This window comes from Aulonocara stuartgranti (assembly GCF_965226115.1).
Source record: "Aulonocara stuartgranti genome assembly, chromosome: 13".
NCBI lineage: Eukaryota > Metazoa > Chordata > Actinopteri > Cichliformes > Cichlidae > Aulonocara > Aulonocara stuartgranti.
In genome coordinates this window covers 577,727-597,385 of record NC_138949.1, presented here as the reverse complement: position 1 = coordinate 597,385, position 19,659 = coordinate 577,727, and the positions used below count along the sequence as shown (strand labels likewise).

General features: G+C 44.2%; 1 protein-coding gene across 4 annotated transcripts; it reads right to left on the bottom strand.

Annotated features, from left to right (window-relative positions):
- Nucleotides 1-742: 742 nt before the first annotated feature.
- cep68 (centrosomal protein 68) lies at nucleotides 743-19,648 on the bottom strand. Of its 4 annotated transcripts, none has more exons than XM_082556857.1 (9): nucleotides 19,413-19,648; nucleotides 19,082-19,184; nucleotides 16,259-16,542; nucleotides 13,695-14,726; nucleotides 12,594-12,798; nucleotides 12,230-12,390; nucleotides 7,608-7,730; nucleotides 2,313-2,409; nucleotides 743-2,217 (listed from the first exon to the last, which is right to left on the bottom strand). In XM_082556857.1, exons 3-9 carry the CDS (start codon nucleotides 16,514-16,516, stop codon nucleotides 2,045-2,047), a joined length of 2,049 nt encoding a protein of 682 aa, XP_082412983.1. In that variant the 5' UTR covers nucleotides 16,517-16,542; nucleotides 19,082-19,184; nucleotides 19,413-19,648; the 3' UTR covers nucleotides 743-2,044. The 4 variants fall into 4 exon arrangements, with proteins under 4 accessions (XP_082412983.1, XP_082412985.1, XP_082412984.1 ...); XM_082556859.1 differs by having other exon boundaries at nucleotides 12,230-12,387; nucleotides 19,413-19,646; XM_082556858.1 differs by lacking the exon at nucleotides 19,413-19,648 and having other exon boundaries at nucleotides 19,082-19,406.
- Nucleotides 19,649-19,659: the final 11 nt, after the last annotated feature.

Here is a 19,659-nt window from a genome sequence, read left to right as displayed (position 1 = left end):
ACTGTGGCAGGATAGTGCTAACATGTAAGCAAGCTAGAAGACTTACAGTCTTGCTGGGTATCCAGTTACGGAAGCAACAGATTAACAAGAGAATTCTGAGTAAAACCAAAGTTACTTTCCCTAGTAACTAGTTACTTTGAAAGTAACGAGTAACTTGAAGTAACTGAGTTACTTTTGATAGAAGTAACTAGTAATGTAACTAAGTTACTAATTTAAACTAACTTACTCAACACTGCTTGTTTGTAATGAGTGTTTAAGATACTGTTACTTTCATTTCAGATCAAAGCAGTCTGAGCATTCTGTTATAACTCAGAACTGCTGCTCACTGGATAGTTTCCCATTTCAGACCATTCCCTGTAAACCCTGTGATGGTTGTGTGGGAAAGTCCCAGAACATCAACAATGTCTGAAATGCTCAAACCAGCCCGTCCGACATCGACAACCACGCTCAGTCATCTTTCTTCCTTATTCTGATGCTTGGTTTGGCGGTCACGACTATGTCCACATGCCTAAATGCAATGATGTGAAAGGCTGATTAGATATTTTGATTACTGCGATGAGCAGTGGATCAGTCGTATTTAGTAAAGTGATTACATTAGTTTGCTTTTTTTTCCCATTCCACCAGTTTTGTAAAGTTTCAGAAACATCCTTCACGTTTCATTTGTTTCTGAAAAACTACATTAATCCCACATTTATGCAGAACTCTTTCTGGGTTTGAGAAAAGAAAGAAACATTTTGATGACTTAGTCTTTAAAGGGTGCTGAAAGCTTTTTATTCATTCATCACAGAGTTGAAGTGATTGACTATTCATGCTCTGACATATGTGAAAAACCTTTGGATTGTTGGAGCGCCTTTTATAAAATACGTCCCATTTCTTTTCTGCCGTGAGAATTGAGCATTGAGCAAAACTGTAATTCAGCCTACAAACTTTACAGATGACAATACAACCGATAGGATCCAAAGGATTCCCTGTCAACATCTCTGTTTCAGGCACCAGAGGACGCGTGTCCATGATTGATCATGTGACTGCAGCAAATGGCAGCTGTCACAGAACAATTGGTAGGAGTGGCTCAGGAAGCGGAGACGGTCATCTACTAACTGGAAGTCTGGTGGTTTGATCCCTGACAGCTTTGGTCTGCTGAACTGTGGACGTTAGCTAGAAAGTGCTTCGATGATGTGTTCATTTACACACACGGTCCAATTAAAAAGTGCTTAGACTCACATGTTAAAATGAGTGTTTACAGCCTACTACACAAATAATTAGGGCCTTTACAATTTTTAAAAATAATTCATCTATTTGAAAAAAGTTGTCCATAAAGTTAAGAACACTTAGTCACTGATAGGACTTCTCCACCTTTTGTATTTTCATGGAACGGTGTGACCAAAAACCTCACTTGCTGTGTGGTACAGACCATCCAGGCACTTTGTGCTTCTGGTGAGTGAAACTCGTATTTTATCAGTGCTAAAAACAGACGTTTGTCTGTGCATTGCAGCTGCACAGTTCATGATTAACCATCATGATAGGAGTCAAGGGCTCATGTTTTAATTTGTCCTGTTTTATGTTCCTGCCCTGGAGTAATTGAAACATTATCTCTTGGAGTAAAAAGCTTCTGTGTTCATTGTGGGCCATGATATATGTGCTGCACACTATGTGTCTCCGTTTGCCTCACAATAGTTTATCTAGTCGCTGCACTAATGTAGTGTTTGATTTACTTTGGCGTCTGGAAATCAGATTACAGAGATCCTTTTTGAAAAGAAATGGTTAACAGACTTTTAATTTGACTTCTGTGAATGTCTTGGAAAAGACAAATGTGATATTAAGTATAGGCAGAAAAACAGTGCGATATTAAGACTAAGAAAAGAACAATTTTGTGTTTTGGTGGCTCGGTGCTGGTCCTGAAGGCTTATGTGAAAAATGAACTGGTGTTTTTTGTGAATAGTAAATGAGAGCCTTGTATCAAAAGCAGAGTTCTTAGACAGAAATAACACCAAATATTTATATTTGTGATGCAGACATGAGGTCTGGTCAGCTGTTGTTGGGTCTGTTAAGTTGACTCTTGGACCACTACAGGACACTTTGTGCTCTGCTGGACAGGACTGGCTTGATTGGGCTGACCCAAGCTGTCTATAGCAGACAGGATGGAGGAGAAGAAGTGTTCATTGTGGGCCTGCAGCATTTCTGACTGACTCTCAATCAGGAGCAGGGTGTCTCTTAAAACTGTAAAAGAGAAGAGAGGAAGAACAGTCAGACTCAGTGAGAAAACAAGTATTTAGTTTCCGTATTTCTTAGTGAGCATGCTGTAACAGACTGACATGGAGAGGTGCTGTTGATGCAGCTGAGCAGTAGCTGTCCCGTATTCAGAACGCAGGAGGCCAGCGGCTGATGGCTGCTAAGTTCTCTCTGAAAGCTCTGACAACAAAAGAGCCGAGTGAGTGGACCAGAAAACGCATGAAGTGATGAACGATGCAGTTTTTATGTCTGTGAAGGTTCTCAGTTTTTACTGTTCAAAGTTCACATTAGACTTAACCTTAGATATAAACTATGACCTACAGATATCTGGGTGGTGCTGACAGGATTCATTTATTCAACTAAATCTAAGCATGAACTACCTCATTTCTTATCCAACAGATTTCTCTGTTTTAAAATGGATCAATGGAGCTGGCGTGACAGCCCACAGCTGGCGTGACAGCCCACAGCTGGCGTGACAGCCCACAGCTAGACCTAGAGCACCATTCTGTGGAAAATTAAAAATCTCTAACCTGCCTTCCATAAGCTCCATTATTAATCATAATAACTGCTTTACAAGCCTTAACATAAACACCTTTCTGACAGCCTGGTGGGAATTTAAAAAACAAAAACAAAATCTAAATCTAAAAATCTAAACTAACATGCATTTGGAGCAGTCCAGATGTCAGCGAGAAAAAGAGCAGCTGAATTTTGAGCTAACTGCAGTTTATGGAGAGATTTGTGTTAGACCATGGAGAAGAATTACAGTAATCTAAACGAGATGTGACGAGAGCATTGACAGGTATGGCAGTGCTGTTTGGAGTAAGTGAAGGATGAAGGCGGTTAGTATTACTAAAATGAAAACGTCTAGCAGAGGCCCCAGTCCGCGAGATCTTCAACGCACACCTCCGGCAGAGCTTCAACAGCATTCCGAGGGAGACTGGGGACATTGAGTCCGAATGGACCATGTTCAGCGCCTCCATTGCCGAAGCTTCTGCATTGAGCTGCGGCCGCAAGGTGGTTGGTGCCTGCCGTGGTGGTAATCCCCGAACCAAATGGTGGACACCAGAGGTGAAGGGAGCCACCAGGCTGAAGAAGGAGTCCTATCGGGCTTGGTTAGCCTGTGGGACTCCGGAGGCAGCCGACAGGTATCGACAGGCCAAGCGTAATGCGGCTCGGGCAGTGGCTGAAGCAAAAACTCGGGTGTGGGAGGAGTTCGGAGAGGCCATGGAAAAAGACTTTCGGGCTGCCTCGAAGAGATTCTGGCAAACCGTCAGACGTCTCAGGAGGGGAAAGCGGTGCTCTACCTGCACTGTGTATAGTGCTGGCAGAGCGCTGCTGACGTCGACTGAGAAAATTGTCAGGCGGTGGAAGGAATACTTCGAGGACCTCCTTAATCCCACTGACACGTCTTCCGAGGAGGAAGCAGAGTCTGGGGATGAGGGGAATGACCCGCCAATTTCCGGGGGCGAGGTCACTGAGGCAGTTAAACAACTCCTTGGTGGCAGAGCCCCTGGTGTTGATGAGGTCCGCCCCGAGTTCCTGAAGGCTCTGGACGTTGTAGGGCTGTCCTGGTTGACACGCCTCTGCAATGTTGCGTGGAGATCAGGGGCAGTACCTGTGGACTGGCAGACCGGGGTGGTGGTCCCCATCTTCAAGAAAGGGGACCGGAGGGTGTGTTCCAACTACAGGGGGATCACACTCCTCAGCCTCCCTGGGAAAGTCTATGCCAGGGTGCTGGAAAGGAGAGTTCGTCCGTTAGTCGAACCTCGGATACAGGAGGAACAATGCGGTTTTCGTCCTGGTTGCGGAACACTGGACCAGCTCTTTATCCTCTCCAGGATACTTGAGGGTGCATGGGAGTTTGCCCAACCAGTCTACATGTGTTTTGTGGACTTGGAGAAGGCATTCGACCGTGTCCCTCGGGGTGTCCTGTGGGAGGTGTTGCGGGAATATGGGGTGTCTGGCCCATTGCTACGGGCCATTCGATCCCTATACAACCGTTGCAAGAGCTTGGTTCGCATTGCTGGCAATAAGTCGGACTCGTTCCCGGTGGGTGATGGGCTCCACCAGGGCTGCCCTTTGTCTCCGGTTCTGTTCATAATTTTTATGGACAGGATTTCTAGGCGCAGCCAAGTGGTGGAGGGCTTTCGCTTTGTTGGCCTCAGAATCTCATCTCTGATTTTTGCAGATGATGTGGTTCTGTTGGCTTCATCGGGTGAGGGCCTCCAGCTCGCACTGGAGCGGTTCGCAGCCGAGTGTGAAGCAGCGGGAATGAGGATCAGCACCTCCAAATCTGAGGCCATGGTTCTCAGCCGGAAAAGGGTGGAGTGCCCACTCCGGGTCGGGGATGAGTTCCTGCCCCAAGTGGAGGAGTTCAAGTATCTCGGGGTCTTGTTTGCGAGTGATGGGAGAAGGGAGCCGGAGATCGACAGACGGATTGGGGCTGCAGCTGCAGTAATGCGGACGCTGCACCGGTCCGTCGTGGTGAAGAGGGAGCTGAGTGTAAAAGCGAAGCTCTCAATTTACCGGTCGATCTACGTCCCTACCCTCACCTATGGCCACGAGCTGTGGGTAGTGACCGAAAGAACGAGATCGCGGATACAAGCGGCAGAAATGAGCTTCCTCTGAAGGGTGGCTGGCCTCTCCCTTAGAGATAGGGTGAGAAGTTCGGCCATCCGGGAGGGGCTCAGAGTAGAGCAGCTGCTGCTCCACATCGAAAGGAGCCAGCTGAGGTGGTTCGGGCATCTGACAAGGATGCCCCCTGGGCGCGGTGTTCCAGGCATGTCCCACCGGGAGGAGGCCCCGGGGCAGACCCAGGACACGCTGGAGAGATTATATCTCTCGGCTGGCCTGGGAACGCCTTGGTATTCCCCCGGATAAGCTGGAGGAGGTGGCTGGGGAGAGGGAGGTCTGGGCCTCTTTGCTTAGGCTGCTGCCCCCGCGACCCGGCCCCGGACAAAGCGGATGAAAATGGATGGATGGATGGATGGATGGATGAATGATGTGATTTATATGGGCTGTGAAGGATGACACCCAGACTCTTAACCTGAGTTATCAATGGATGGTGAAAAACTGTCAGAACTTTAGTTATGAGTAAATCAAACCTTGATTTCACTTAATCAGAAATAGATGTGGGTTTGGAAGAGAAGTAGAGCTGGGCATCATCTGTGCAGCAGTGAAACTGGATGTTATATTTCTTGAAAATATTACCTAGAGGTAGAGCTGGGCGATATGAGATTTTTTCATATCACGATATGTTTTTTTCATTTCAGGCGATAACGATATATATCACGATATAAGCCAAATAACTATATTTGTAAGATTTAAATGTGCCGTTGCTCACAAGTAAAATGTGAAATAATCAGCAGCTTGTTTTGATTTAAATATTTATTTCCCATAATAAGTTCAACAGGGTAGATGTACTTAAGGAACATGAGACTTTTTCAGATAAATAAAGGCAAATATTACAAACTACACAAAAGGCAGCCGCTAAAGCGTTTAAGTTTCAAAATAGAACAAACGAAGCAGACTACTAAATTGTCAATTCCACTTAGAAACAAAATATTAATTCTAAAAATAAATCTTAGTTTGTTTTACAGAAGAACAGACAAAAATGACTAACTTTTGTCAATATCAAATAAACTGAGAACTAAAAGGAAATTCTCAATCTCTCCTTGTTGTATAGCTGAGCTTTTCAAACAGTTTTAACAGTTACTTTAGTCTGACAAAAGCCGAATGACGAATTAGCGCTTCCAGTCAGAGACTGAGGCTACGTCCACACGTACACGGGTATTTTTGAAAACGGAGATTTTCCGTTTTCGTTTTAAAAAATAATCCCGTCCACACATAAAGGCAGAAATGAAGGAAAACGCTGCTATGAACATGCCAAAGCAGCAGGTGGAGCTAGATTCCTAACCGTGCAGAAATGTTGGCCAATCAGAAGTCTAGAAGCCTCGGTGGGAAAAAGTAAACAAAGCTGAAAGCTGGGGCATAGAAGCAGAACCGAGTCGTATGTGTGGACGGACAGTAACTGTGTGTATATGTAAGCATTTAAACACTGCAGAGAGTAGAATTAACAGTATTGTAGAAATTCATTTCACCGAAACAATAACGTGGCGCGCAGTGTGACGCATGCACCAGTTTATTGTATTTCCAGACTTGCTTTCGGCACAATTTACAGTGCACGCTACTCTGTTTTTTGTCAGACTTGAAATAGCCGAAATACCTTCACACTACGGAGCTTCTATGGCTCTTCGGTTCGACAATCTCTCCGGCGTTGGAACCATCATCTGTTTTCTCTTCGGTCACGCTCGGTTGATTTTTCTAGTCGGCACACTCATTTCCTCCATTACCCGCTGGCTGCTTCCCAAACAAACACACGTGCGGCTTGGCACTTGTGCTGTACGTAACAAGTCACGCGACGTGACGCTGCGGCTGTGATTGGTTCGGCTCTGCGCTACTTAATTTGGATTGGCTGACCTTTTTTTTTTTTTTTTTTTTTTTAAGAGGACAAGAGCGGCGAGGTCTATCGCGATAGTTTAATTTCCCTATCGAGTAAAAGTTATATCGCGATACATATCGTTATCGTTCTATCGCCCAGCTCTACCTAGAGGTAGGAGAAATAATAAAAACCAAAGGCCCCAGGAGAGAGCCTTGGGGAACACCAGAGTTAACTGGTGTAGACAGTGAAAAGATCATTTGAGGTGTTTCTGTACTATGAAATGAATGAAGCCAGATTCAAATTGTTCATACAAGTTATTTCCAGGGGGGCGTCTATGAACCTGTGTAGCCACTCCTTTTTTTTTTTTACCTAAAACCTTCGATTAGTTCAGAAAGCTCTCAATGCTCCCCCCAGCAAGCTACCGGCTTCAGTGTCTATAACCCAGTGTGAACTCTCAGGTCATCAGGTGCAGATGTTTTAAGTCTTCCCATGATGATCTAAGTGTGCTGCAGGTGCTTTCAGTTACTGTAGTCCTGTTCTTTGGCACAAGCTTCCTGCTGAGCTGAGGTGTGCATTTCAAAAACAGACTCAAACCATTGTGTTCTCACAGTAGCTGTCTGTGTGTGTGCACATTTGTAAACTTACACCTTTTGTCTTCATTGTAAACATATATAGGTTTTTATGTTTGCTGTTGGGAACGTGGATTTTGAATGTGATGAAATGTGTCATTTAAACAAACTTGCTATCGCCACTGAACTGCTTAATTCATCAAACAAAGGATTTCTCTGTATTACAAATCAATTAACAATTAACATGCACACTGATAAAACTTTCAGTAGTGCTGCTTTAGCCTGTGTGAAACAGACACAGTAACGTTTTTCAGGGCAGGACTGTGTGTTTGCTGCCAGTGTAACAACTCGAGAGGCTCAGCCTTCACCTGGTAGTCAGCCAGAGATGACTTCCCACGATCCACGTCCACAGTGGGTTCAGTCAGCAGCTCCATCTTCTCTGACATGGCATTCAGCTGCTGGATGAGCAGCTCCAGGTGAGAACAGAAGACCTGGAACATACAGTACAGGGAGTGCAGAATTATTAGGCAAATGAGTATTTTGTCCACATCATCCTCTTCATGCATGTTGTCTTACTCCAAGCTGTATAGGCTCGAAAGCCTACTACCAATTAAGCATATTAGGTGATGTGCAACTCTGTAATGAGAAGGGGTGTGGTCTAATGACATCAACACCCTATATCAGGTGTGCATAATTATTAGGCAACGTCCTTTCTTTTGGCAAAATGGGTCAAAAGAAGGACTTGACAGGCTCAGAAAAGTCAAAAATAGTGAGATATCTTGCAGAGGGATGCAGCAGTCTCAAAATTGCAAAGCTTCTGAAGCGTGATCATCGAACAATCAAGCGTCTCATTCAAAATAGTCAACAGGGTCGCAAGAAGCGTGTGGAAAAACCAAGGCGCAAAATAACTGCCCATGAACTGAGAAAAGTCAAGCGTGCAGCTGCCAAGATGCCACTTGCCACCAGTTTGGCCATATTTCAGAGCTGCAACATCACTGGAGTGCCCAAAAGCACAAGGTGTGCAATACTCAGAGACATGGCCAAGGTAAGAAAGGCTGAAAGACAACCACCACTGAACAAGACACACAAGCTGAAACGTCAAGACTGGGCCAAGAAATATCTCAAGACTGGTTTTTCTAAGGTTTTATGGACTGATGAAATGAGAGTGAGTCTTGATGGGCCAGATGGATGGGCCCGTGGCTGGATTGGTAAAGGGCAGAGAGCTCCAGTCCCACTCAGACGCCAGCAAGGTGGAGGTGGAGTACTGGTTTGGGCTGGTATCATCAAAGATGAGCTTGTGGGGCCTTTTCGGGTTGAGGATGGAGTCAAGCTCAACTCCCAGTCCTACTGCCAGTTTCTGGAAGACACCTTCTTCAAGCAGTGGTACAGGAAGAAGTCTGCATCCTTCAAGAAAAACATGATTTTCATGCAGGACAATGCTCCATCACACGCGTCCAAGTACTCCACAGCGTGGCTGCAAGAAAGGGTATAAAAGAAGAAAAACTAATGACATGGCCTCCTTGTTCACCTGATCTGAACCCCATTGAGAACCTGTGGTCCATCATCAAATGTGAGATTTACAAGGAGGGAAAACAGTACACCTCTCTGAACAGTGTCTGGGAGGCTGTGGTTGCTGCTGCACACAATGTTGATGGTGAACAGATCAAAACACTGACAGAATCCATGGATGGCAGGCTTTTGAGTGTCCTTGCAAAGAAAGGTGGCTATATTGGTCGCTGATTTGTTTTTGTTTTGTTTTTGAATGTCAGAAATGTATATTTGTGAATGTGGAGATGTTATATTGGTTTCACTGGTAAAAATAAATAATTGAAATGGGTATATATTTGTTTTTTGTTAAGTTGCCTAATAATTATGCACAGTAATAGTCACCTGCACACACAGATATCCCCCTAAAATAGCTAAAACTAAAAACAAACTAAAAACTACTTCCAGAAACATTCAGCTTTGATATTAATGAGTTTTTTGGGTTCATTGAGAACATGGTTGTTGTTCAATAATAACATTATTCCTCACAAATACAACTTGCCTAATAATTCTGCACTCCCTGTACAAGAGCAGATGCTGCTGGTGCAATAAGCTGTACGTTTTACGTCCAATGGATGATGATCTGATTAGTCGACTAATCGCAAAAATAATCTGTGACTAGTCGACTATCAAAAATAATCGTTTGTGGCAGCCCTACAGTACATATTATTCATGGTGCTTTTAATCATATAATGGTTGAAATATTGGAATACACAGATACATATCATTGAGAAATTCAAACAAAGTCACACAGTACAGAACAAGCCTGGCAGAGGAAGGAAGTGAAAGATTTAAAAGATTCTGGAAAGAAAACCAGTGAGAGATGTCCAAAGACCCCAGAACTAAGGATGGGTATTGATATGATTTTCATGATTCCGATTCCATTTTCGATTCAATTCTTTATCGATTCTTTATTGATTCTTTTTTAAAAAGGAGAACACTAAGGTCGATTAGCTTAGAACTTTGTTTTATATCTTCTCTTTGAACAAGATAGAAATTTAGGAGTAACATGGCCTTACAAACCCAACAGTGAGATCTTAAGAGATCCAGCCTACGGCTCTTCAGTGGGTGTCACAGGGCCCCCAGGAAAAAATTGTAAATGTAAAATAATAAAATAAATATTCTTCTGTAGCAATTACACAAGAATATCCAGTAATGTCCCTGCCTACAATTAAACACATTCACTTACTGAAAATCACCTGCTGTGGCAAACGGCTGCAAGCCTTTGACCACAAACTGAGTCTCTGCTCGGTGACATTCGTCTATCCTGCCTGAAAGGAGACGCTACCGGCAGACTGCAGCGAGAGCTGCCAGCATCTGAGCCAGACTGCCTCTCTCATCATGGTCACTAAATGCACAGTAATGGCAGGTTTGTAATAAGGCAGATCGCGCTAACATAACATGCACTGTTAGTTGATTATTTACCTGCCGCATTAACGGGAGAGGACGTGCAAACGTTACCGCTGCTGCTGGGTTGAGATTCATGGAATTAAAAACACGACATTCATTTAAGGTCATCGCGTGTTTTGTGAGCAAATGCTTTTGCATATTCGTAGTGTTTCCTCCCTTAAATGAAATATAAATATATATAAATACCTTGGAGTTCACATTGACAATAAACTGGACTGGGCTAAAAACACCACAGCACTTTACAGGAAGGGCCAGAGTCGTCTCTATTTTTTGAGGCGACTGAGGTCCTTCAACATCTGCCAGAAAATGCTCAGGATTTTCTATGAGTCTGTTGTGGCCAGTGCGATCCTGTATGCTGTTGCATGCTGGGGGAGCAGGCTGAGGGTCGCAGATGCCAACAGACTTAATAAACTAATCCGTAAGGCCAGCAATGTTGTGGGGATGGAGCTGGACTCCCTCAAGGTGGTGTCGGAGAGGCGGATGCTGTCCAAGATAAAGACAATGTTGGATAACACCTCCCACCCACTCCATGACATGTTGGTCAGTCACAGGAGCTCGTTCAGTGAGAGACTGAGATTACCGAAAAGCACCACTGAACGACACAGGAAATCATTCCTGCCTGTGGCCATCTCCCTGTACAACGCATCCACTTAACACACTGTTTGCTGCTACAGCTACACATGTTTCTTTTCCAGCTATTTATTTATGAGTGACTTATGTATGCATGCATATATATATATATATATATATATATGTATATATTGTACTATTCTTAGTTAGCGTATTGTCTGTCTTGTCTTAATGTTGGTTTATAATGGAGCACTGTAACAAAAAATAATTTCCCCCAGGGATCAATAAAGTATTCTGATTCTGATTCTGATTCTTTGCAAGTATTGCAAGTTGCCCTGTTGTCATCCGTTCTTGTAAAGTATAACCAAACTTTTGAGCGTTTGAGCCACTGTGTTTCCTGCCAGGTAAATGACGCTCTGCAACGTGGTGACGTCATTCGGGGCGACTGGAATCGATAAGGGAATTGTTTGCAAAAACGGCAAACACTTCCAAGGAACTGAAACAGTGGGAACCGGTTCTCAACAAGAACCGGGTTTCGAAACCCATCCCTACCCAGAACAGCTGCAAAGAGACTAGTGAGGGACTTAAAGAGTGGAGGAAAGCTAGGAGACATAACTTAAACATAAAAACAGACTGAATTACTAGAACTTTAAGTCAAGGTTATAAAAAACTTCAAACAAAAGAGCAAACATTATAACTTAATACTGTTGAGTTCTAAGGATATCAGCAGTTCAGCTGATATTTGTTCACCTATTATAAAGCTAAGTTATCATAACTAACTGCCTGACGATGGATACAACAGAAACAGGAGAACAAACCAGCTGCTCTCCGCTGAACGATTCATGATATACTCTGAGTGGCAGGGGAGCAACATGAGGACACTGTCACGGTAAATGTGTCGCAAATGTAAGAAAAACATCTGAACTTTTTAAATTTTCTGTTTAGTTTTTGTGTGTGTGTTTTAAACACAGTAACGGCTTCAGCCTTGTTATTGTTTGGTGGCCCTGGTCCTTTTGCGCGAGCCACTATGATGTGTTGACGCATATGAATGACTTTGAGTTTGCTTGTGCTGCAGTTAAAGTGAAGCTTAGAGGATAAAATGACACAGCTTTTCAATAAGAAGGCTGAAGACCAGACTGTTGACCCTGGGGCTTTGGGTTTTGGCACTGATGCCCGTGATAGGTTCACCTTTCCAGTCAAGGCTTAGTGGACCTTTCACTATTAAAAGCACTTTATTAGACAGGGACTACTTGATGCAAACACCAGAGAAGAGGAATAATCAGTGGTCATGTAAACCTCTTAAAGCGCCATAATACTGCTACTTCTCTTCCTGAACTAAGCAGTGATAGCCACTCCATACAAAACCCTACACTGGCTTCATTAGTGACATCTGCCATAGCAGGAGTTTAATCTGTTGATGACTTTCAGTCTGAAAAATTAGTCACAGATCCAACTGCGTCCCTACCTTGATGTGTTGCATCAGAGAGTCACTGTGCTCCTGGCCCTCCAAGCTCTCCTTTGGATTATCAATCAGGCTGAGCCCACACAGCCGGTCCACCAGAGTCTCAGCCTTCTTGAGACTAGGGCGACCCAAGCCACCGTCAGCATGCCCTACGTAAACCGCTGCTGACGGAGAGAGAATAGTTTTTGTTTGTATTTTCCTTAAGATCAGAAATCTCAAAATCACACACTTGCAAACCCTGACAATTAATCCGAACTCTTTTGGATAAAGAGATGGAAATATATCCATTGCAGTGAAGGTAATTTGATTCTTTAACTGTGTACAGGGCTACAATCTAAACATCCTTACAAATATTTATTACAAATACCTGTTGGAGGAGCATTTTTGTGCTCTGTGCTCCACTTTTTAAAGTCATTTCTGTCTTGTTTGTCCTCCTGGAGCTCCTTGACTTTAGTCCTTTCCTCTTGTTTTCCTGACAAGCTGATAGAAGAGGGCCAGGAGGTGGTGCATGTTTCCAGAGAGTCCCAGTTAGCTGTGACAGGCCAGCTCAGCTGAGCTGTCATCTCCCTCACCTGCACACAGGGACCACAGTGATGATGTGATGCGTTTTGCTACTTTAGCAAGAATTGCTAAAGGAATGCACAGTAAAAATACAACGTTGTGAACATGATTAGCAATGATGTAAAGCAGCGGTCCCCAACCCCCGGGCCATGGACCGGTACCGGGCCGTGAGTCGTTTGGTACCGGGCCGTGAGAGTTGAGGCTCAGGTGTGAAATGTCTGGTTTTCAGGGTTTTTATCGGTTTTCAGCGTTATTTTGTTATCGTTTTTATCGTTTACTCGTTTTTTCTGGGTCTTTTCACGTGTGTTATGAATAAATCTTCTTTTTTTTCGGTACCGGTACTAGTTTTATTTTGTTGTATTTATCCGCGACACCTTAAAGGCCGGTCCGTGGCGCGTGTTACACCCCAGCCTAGGCAACCGGCGTGCAACGTATGAAAATAAAAATAAGAAAAAAAACACACGAGAAAAAAACTAAAGCTCTCCACCAAAATCCCAAAACGAAGGTGTCTCAAACGAAAATATTAACAAACCCATTCACAGCTATTTACAACAGACTATTTATTTACAACAAAACACCAAACTATTTACAACACGGGGGAGATCGCGACCATGACCAACTGACACACAGGGCTTAAATACATAGAAGGAGCAATCAGGGAATAGACCACAGGAGGGAAACACAGCTGGGGCAAATTAGACCTGACGAGACAAGGAAACGTAAACTGAACACTCTAAGATAACAACAGACCTTCAAAGTAAAACAGGAAACACATGACAGTCACGCAAAAACAAAACACTGACAACACCGAAACGTAACACGCGAAAAAGGTTGGAGACCGCTGATGTAAATGGTTCTGCTTGCACAATCACCAGAGTGGTAAAGTCAGCGTACATATAGTACTGACCTGTCTGGACAGGAGCTGCAGCTCCTCCACCTGGTCTGGAAGAGGCCGGAATTCCTCATCCAGGTCCCCGTGCACACACCTGGACTGTCGAAGTACACTTTCAGAGCGTATGAAAGCAGAAAAGGTAGATGTGGATCGCATATGGTGCTGATCATTGAGACTATCATTAACAAAAGGATTTCTTTCCCCTCCATCCTCACTGCAGTCCAGACAGTCCGAGGACAAAGAGAGCAGGGATAGTGGTTCACCTGAAGATCTAGTGATAAACTGCAGGTCAGGTGACATATAATTCGAGCTGAGAGCGATTCTTTCACTGCTCTGTCCTCTTGCACCGGTTGAAATGTCCAACCCTGGCAGGCTGGTGGAACTACATAGGTGGCCCATTGCAATTCCTGAGTCCTGCAGGTTGAGGTTTGTCTGAAGGCTGTCATCCTGAAGGCTCTTGGAGCTGTCCCATTCACTGTCTACCTGTCTTGGTCTTAGTGGGTAGGTGTAATCCAGCAGTTCCTGGTACTCCTTGTTTGGGTCCCATGCTGTGCAGTGCCTGTTTGGAGATGGGGGCAGAGTTTCAGGGATGGCACAGGCCCAGTAGTCTGCCTGATAGGGAGACTTGGGAATCTCTTTGGAGTTTACTCCAAAAGAACACAGTTTTCTTTCTCTCCAACTTCTCTCCCTCCGGCTCTCTATCACACGCTGAGCTTGGCTTCGTTTGTTTGAACAGGGGCTGTACGTAGGATAAAGGACCGTGGAGGTCAGTCTGGGCTTCGGGGGAAGGTCAAGTCCACAGACTTTAAAGTTAGACCTTGAGAGGCTCTGCTGAGCCAATCTGTTTCCAGGGAAAGATGTTCCAAATGTAGCGGAGTCCTCATGGTGCAGCTCTGAAACACCCAAGGGTGAGCCCAGGTCTTCTTCAGAGGTAGAGGGAAGTGATATTTCAATGGGAGACGGGCTAAGTCTCTGTGGGATGAGCTCCTCTCTTGGTTTGGGCAAGAATTTAATATTATGATGTTCACTTCTGTCCTGTTGTTTCTCCTGCAAGAAAAATACTGTAGCATTATAAACCTTATTATTGCATCAGAGTAAAAGCTTCTGGCATTTAGTCGTTTACATCAGCTTAGACGTTTAAGCTACAAAGTGATGAAGAGAATAATAGAAAGTGACAAGGATGGCATACATTCTTAAGTGAGCAGTCATTTATGGATAAATGAGGAGGTTAAAGCCCTGAAATACTGTACATTTACATTTCAAGTTCCATCCATCCATCCATTCGCTTCCGCTTATCCTTTTCAGGGTCGCGGGGGGCGCTGGAGCCTATCCCAGCTGTCATAGGGCGAAAGGCGGGGTACACCCTGGACAGGTCGCCAGTCTGTCGCAGGGCCAACACAAAGGGACAGACAACCATTCACACTCCCATTCACTCGCACATTCACACCTAGTGACAATTTGGATTATCCAATTAACCTATCCCCACAAACTGCATGTCTTTGGACGGTGGGAGGAAGCCGGAGTACCCGGAGAGAACCCACGCAAACACGGGGAGAACATGCAAACTCCACACAGAAAGACCCCGGCCTGATGGTGGAATTGAACTCAGGACCTTCTTGCTGTGCGGCAACAGTGCTAACCACCGTGCCACCGTGCTGCCCCTACATTTCAAGTTAAACAACAAAATACCACAAAGATCATTTTGTATCATACATTTATACAACTGCCTGGAGCTTAATTTCTAACCCAATGATTTACTGTCTATAGCTTTAAAGGAAACTGGAGTAGCTGCTGATGACACAGACACACAGGATCAGCTTCTCTACTGGTTATAAATCCACATCATGCTTGTCCCCAAAGCTCTGCCTGTGGGTATATAGAGCTAACGTTAACTCAAAGCTGACTAGCTAATTAGCCCTGCTAGGGAGCTACAGAGTTCAGAGAGTAATTCTCTGGGCTTTCAGTTCTGTAAGGGTGGGAGACGATTATACTGTAAGTACACCTAAGTTATACTTTTGTTGTGCTGGACCCATGTAGAGCCTGTGGCCTAGCCTTCGTGCTTTGGAGTTCTGACACCCAAACACGAGCTGACGGTTAGTCTCTTTGAGGTTAGACATTCCAGCTGATTTAAGGGATAGCAGCTGAAAAATAAAGCAGAAATCCATAATAGGAAGCGACGATACTGAACAAGCCAATCGCAGTCATTGCACTGATGCAATGCGCAGATTCATTTGTTTCAGCAGAGCATGTTGGGATTAACCAGCACATGTGCTTCGGTTCCTTGCCACTGTGTGGCAGCAGCTTCATCTTAGCTGCATGCCAACGGATTAGTTATGTTTTTCACAGAACATTTTTTACTGACTTTGAAGTGTGGGAGGCGGAGATGTTACAAGGTCTAGAAGCAAGAGACACCACATATTTTACACCTCACAGTTTATAAAATTCTTATAACACTATATAAATGCGTTTTCATGATATGGGACCTTTGACAAAAGCCAAGTCGTTCTGTGTCTGCTGTATTGTTCCATCTAAAAGGACAAAGATTTTACTTGGAGGTCTTCTTTCTCCATGTTCCTTACCTTTTCCATGAGCCTCTGTGGATGTGTCTTCTTTAAGATGGACACATGCTCTTCTACAGAAAACAGAGGCTTCCTAGTGAGATATTGCCTGCCTGTCAGATACTTGGAGGTTGCTGCCATGGTAACACCTTTGTATGGCTCTTCTTTGTCCCCCTTTTCTATCTTGACTCTTTCAGTGACTTCTGGAGTTGAGCATCTCTTGCTCTGTAGCTCTCTGCAATTTAATTTCCAGCGCTGGCGGCATCCCTTCACTTCCATTGCACAAAAGGAGACTTGCCTCAGCCCTGAAATAACACAAGAAAGAAGCAAAGTACATGAGAAAATATAGAAAGAATTATCCAACGTCTGGTAAAACTAGAGTTATTGTCCTTTCTTATCCAACAGATGTGCTGGCTAGGAAGAGTTTTCCTCTTCTAGGATACAGGATGTCATTTATTCAGCAGATTATGAAGCAAATAATTTGTTGCTGAAAATTTGCAGAACATAGAGCCATAAGAAAAAAACTAAAGTTCCAATAGTGCAAGGTTCTGCTCAACTTTTCTTCTGAAATCATGCACAAAAGTCCTCTGATAACTTTAGTCCAAACAACTGATATTTTGTTAATATGTATTGCTGTTGTCGGTTTATGAATGTACAACATGAAGTCACCATAAACACACTTAAACTGTTGCTTTTGATATTTGGAATTTTCTTTACTCATCTTGAAGCCAATCCCAGCCACCGTGGGGCGAGAGGCAGGGTACACCCTGGACAGGTCGCCAACCCGACACAAAGAGACCGACAACCATTCACACTCACATTCTCCAGTTACCCTAACCCCACTGACTGCATGTCTTGGGACTTGTGGGAGGAAGCTGGAGCACAAACACGGGGAGAACCACTCCACACGGAAAGGCCCCAGTCGGGTGGTGGGATGGAACTCGGGACCTTCTTGCTGTGAAGCAACAGTACTAATCACCGCGCCACTGTGCTGCCCCAAATGATTAATATTAATAATAATCGATGTCCCTACCCTCACCTATGATCACGAGCTCTGAGTACTGAGCGAAAGAAAGAGATCGCTAATATAAGTGGCAGAAATGAGCGTCCTCCAAAGGGTGGCTGGCCTCTGCCTCAGAGATGGGCTGAGGAGCTCTGGGAGGGAGGGGCAGAATAGAGCCGCTACTCCTCAGTTGAGGTGGTTCCAGCATCTAAGAAGGGTGAGTGAGCAGGCCCAGGTGCATGCCAGATATACATGTATATAAACTTTCAACTGTTATGAGATTTGAGATTCGTTCTCTCAGATTAATCATCATACATCATACGTATGTCATCATACAAAAGGCTCAAACTAGAGGCAGCAGGTGTTTTGGATTCTTTTTTTTTTAAATTGAACTTCTTATTGCAAAGCAGGAAAACAGCAGTCATGAACATACACATGACAGAGATGTACTTAGATGTATGGAGGTCAAGGGAGTCAAAAAAAACAAACCAAAACAAAAACAGCAACAATAATAAACAATGAAAAAGACTAGCAATCATCCCTTTGTTGCCAGGCCAAATCCCATAAACCCAATTGCAACCTCTGAACTGAAGGAGTGTCCAAATAGGTCCCGGCGGGGTAAAAAAGGAAAGGTTTGTCCTTGAGCGCTGTAGAGAAGGCAACGATATGTGGCAGGTAGCTCATCATTTAGCCCTAACGAGCAAGTCCTTGGACCCAGATGCAGTCGGCAATTAAATATGATGCAAAGCTGGTCTATGAGTGATGGGTGCTTTGGATTCTTAAATTATGTCATTGCTTAATGTTCTGTTTCTGGTCCAAAGTTGTTTATGCTGTTATTCTTATATCCATCCATCCATTCGCTTATCCTTTTCAGGGTCGCGGGGGGCGCTGGAGCCTATCCCAGCTGTCATAGGGCGAGAGGCGGGGTACACCCTGGGCAGGTCGCCAGTCTGTCGCAGGGCTAACACACAGGGACAAACAACCATTCACACTCACTTTCAAACCTAGTGGCAATTTGGATTATCCAATTAACCTATCCCCACAAGCTGCATGTCTTTGGACGGTGGGAGGAAGCCGGAGTACCCGGAGGGAACCCACGCAAACACGGGGAGAACATGCAAACTCCACACAGAAAGACCTCGGCCTGATGGTGGAATTGAACTCAGGACCTTCTTGCTGTGCGGCAACAGTGCTAACCACTGTGCCACCGTGCTGCCCCTGTTATTCTTATATATTAATTTAATTTTGCTGCTGTAAACTGCTGAAGCAAATAATACAGTTTCGAGTTTACTTCACTGCACCGCACTCTGTAAATAGATCAGTACATTCAATGCAACACAGCAACAAAACGATTCCCTTTTTAACTCCAGCAGCAACAGGATATCCGCATGTTCGCGATGCATAGAACAAATCGGTTCTCTGACTACATACAGTCATCATCAGACACAGCGTGGACGTGGAGGAAACGACGACAACAACAAGCACAGAGGACTAATGTTCTGTCCCCTCATGACCTCTGTCATGGTTCATCTTCACTAGTCTGTAGTGCTGAGCGTCACAGTCCACGAACGACAGCCCGGATAAAAAAACACCAGCCCAAACAAAACCCACAAGTAACAAAGTACGCGCTGACTCTTACTGACGAACCTCGCTCTGTGATGGAAGTCTTCCACTGTTACACGGCAAACTCAAACATTTTCAGCCTCATAAAGTTTCCTGTTCAAACTGTATGACACTTCCCATTATTCAGCAGTGTGTGTGTAAGTCAGACCAACAGCCAGTTATAGAAAATATATTAAAACAATCTATCTTGTTTAGGAAAAGAAACGACAGATATTTACCAGCGTAGCTCAGCTCGAAGCATCCATCCGCTGTAGCTTGGTCCCCAGCCTGCCTCCTTGCAGGGTGTAGTCGTTAGAGCCGTAATGATTGCTGAGTACAAGCCTGTTCAAAACAGTGTTATTAGCATCCAGGTTGTGCCTTATAAAGGAAATGTCGATTTACTGCCACTCGGCTATATTTATTAGCCTACTGGTGTTTTATTATAGCTTGGTATTTGTTGTATATAAAACATATTTGGTATAAGATACATTTCAACGACACAAAAGTAAGTAGTAATTACAGAAACACATAAAATAAAGGTAAAAAAAAAAGCGAATGGGTCTTTCTTACGGTACGTGACTGTGACGGAGCTCTTCTTCTCGCGAGTTTTATGGTCGTTGCCAAACTAACTTACAGGAGCGTTGCTGCCACCTACTGGAATTTGGACGAGAGTGCAGCAGGAGAAAACAAAAAACAAACAAAAGAGAATAACGACATTCATCTTCATTGGCCAGTTATGTGTACACACGCAAGGAACTGAGCCCCGGATATGAGCTCAATGTACCTACAGAATAGACGAACAGGCAAACAGCAACAC

Bases quoted from the DNA above. Each gene is read 5' to 3' on its own strand.
- cep68 (XM_082556857.1), bottom strand. From the start codon at position 16,516: ATGGAAGTGAAGGGATGCCGCCAGCGCTGGAAATTAAATTGCAGAGAG. The intron at 12,391-12,593 runs GTATTTGTAATA...TCTCTCCGTCAG, and splicing joins CAAAAATGCTCCTCCAACAG to CAGCGGTTTACGTAGGGCAT. The intron at 2,410-7,607 runs GTGAAGGCTGAG...TTTTGTTGTCAG, and splicing joins CATCTCTGGCTGACTACCAG to AGCTTTCAGAGAGAACTTAG.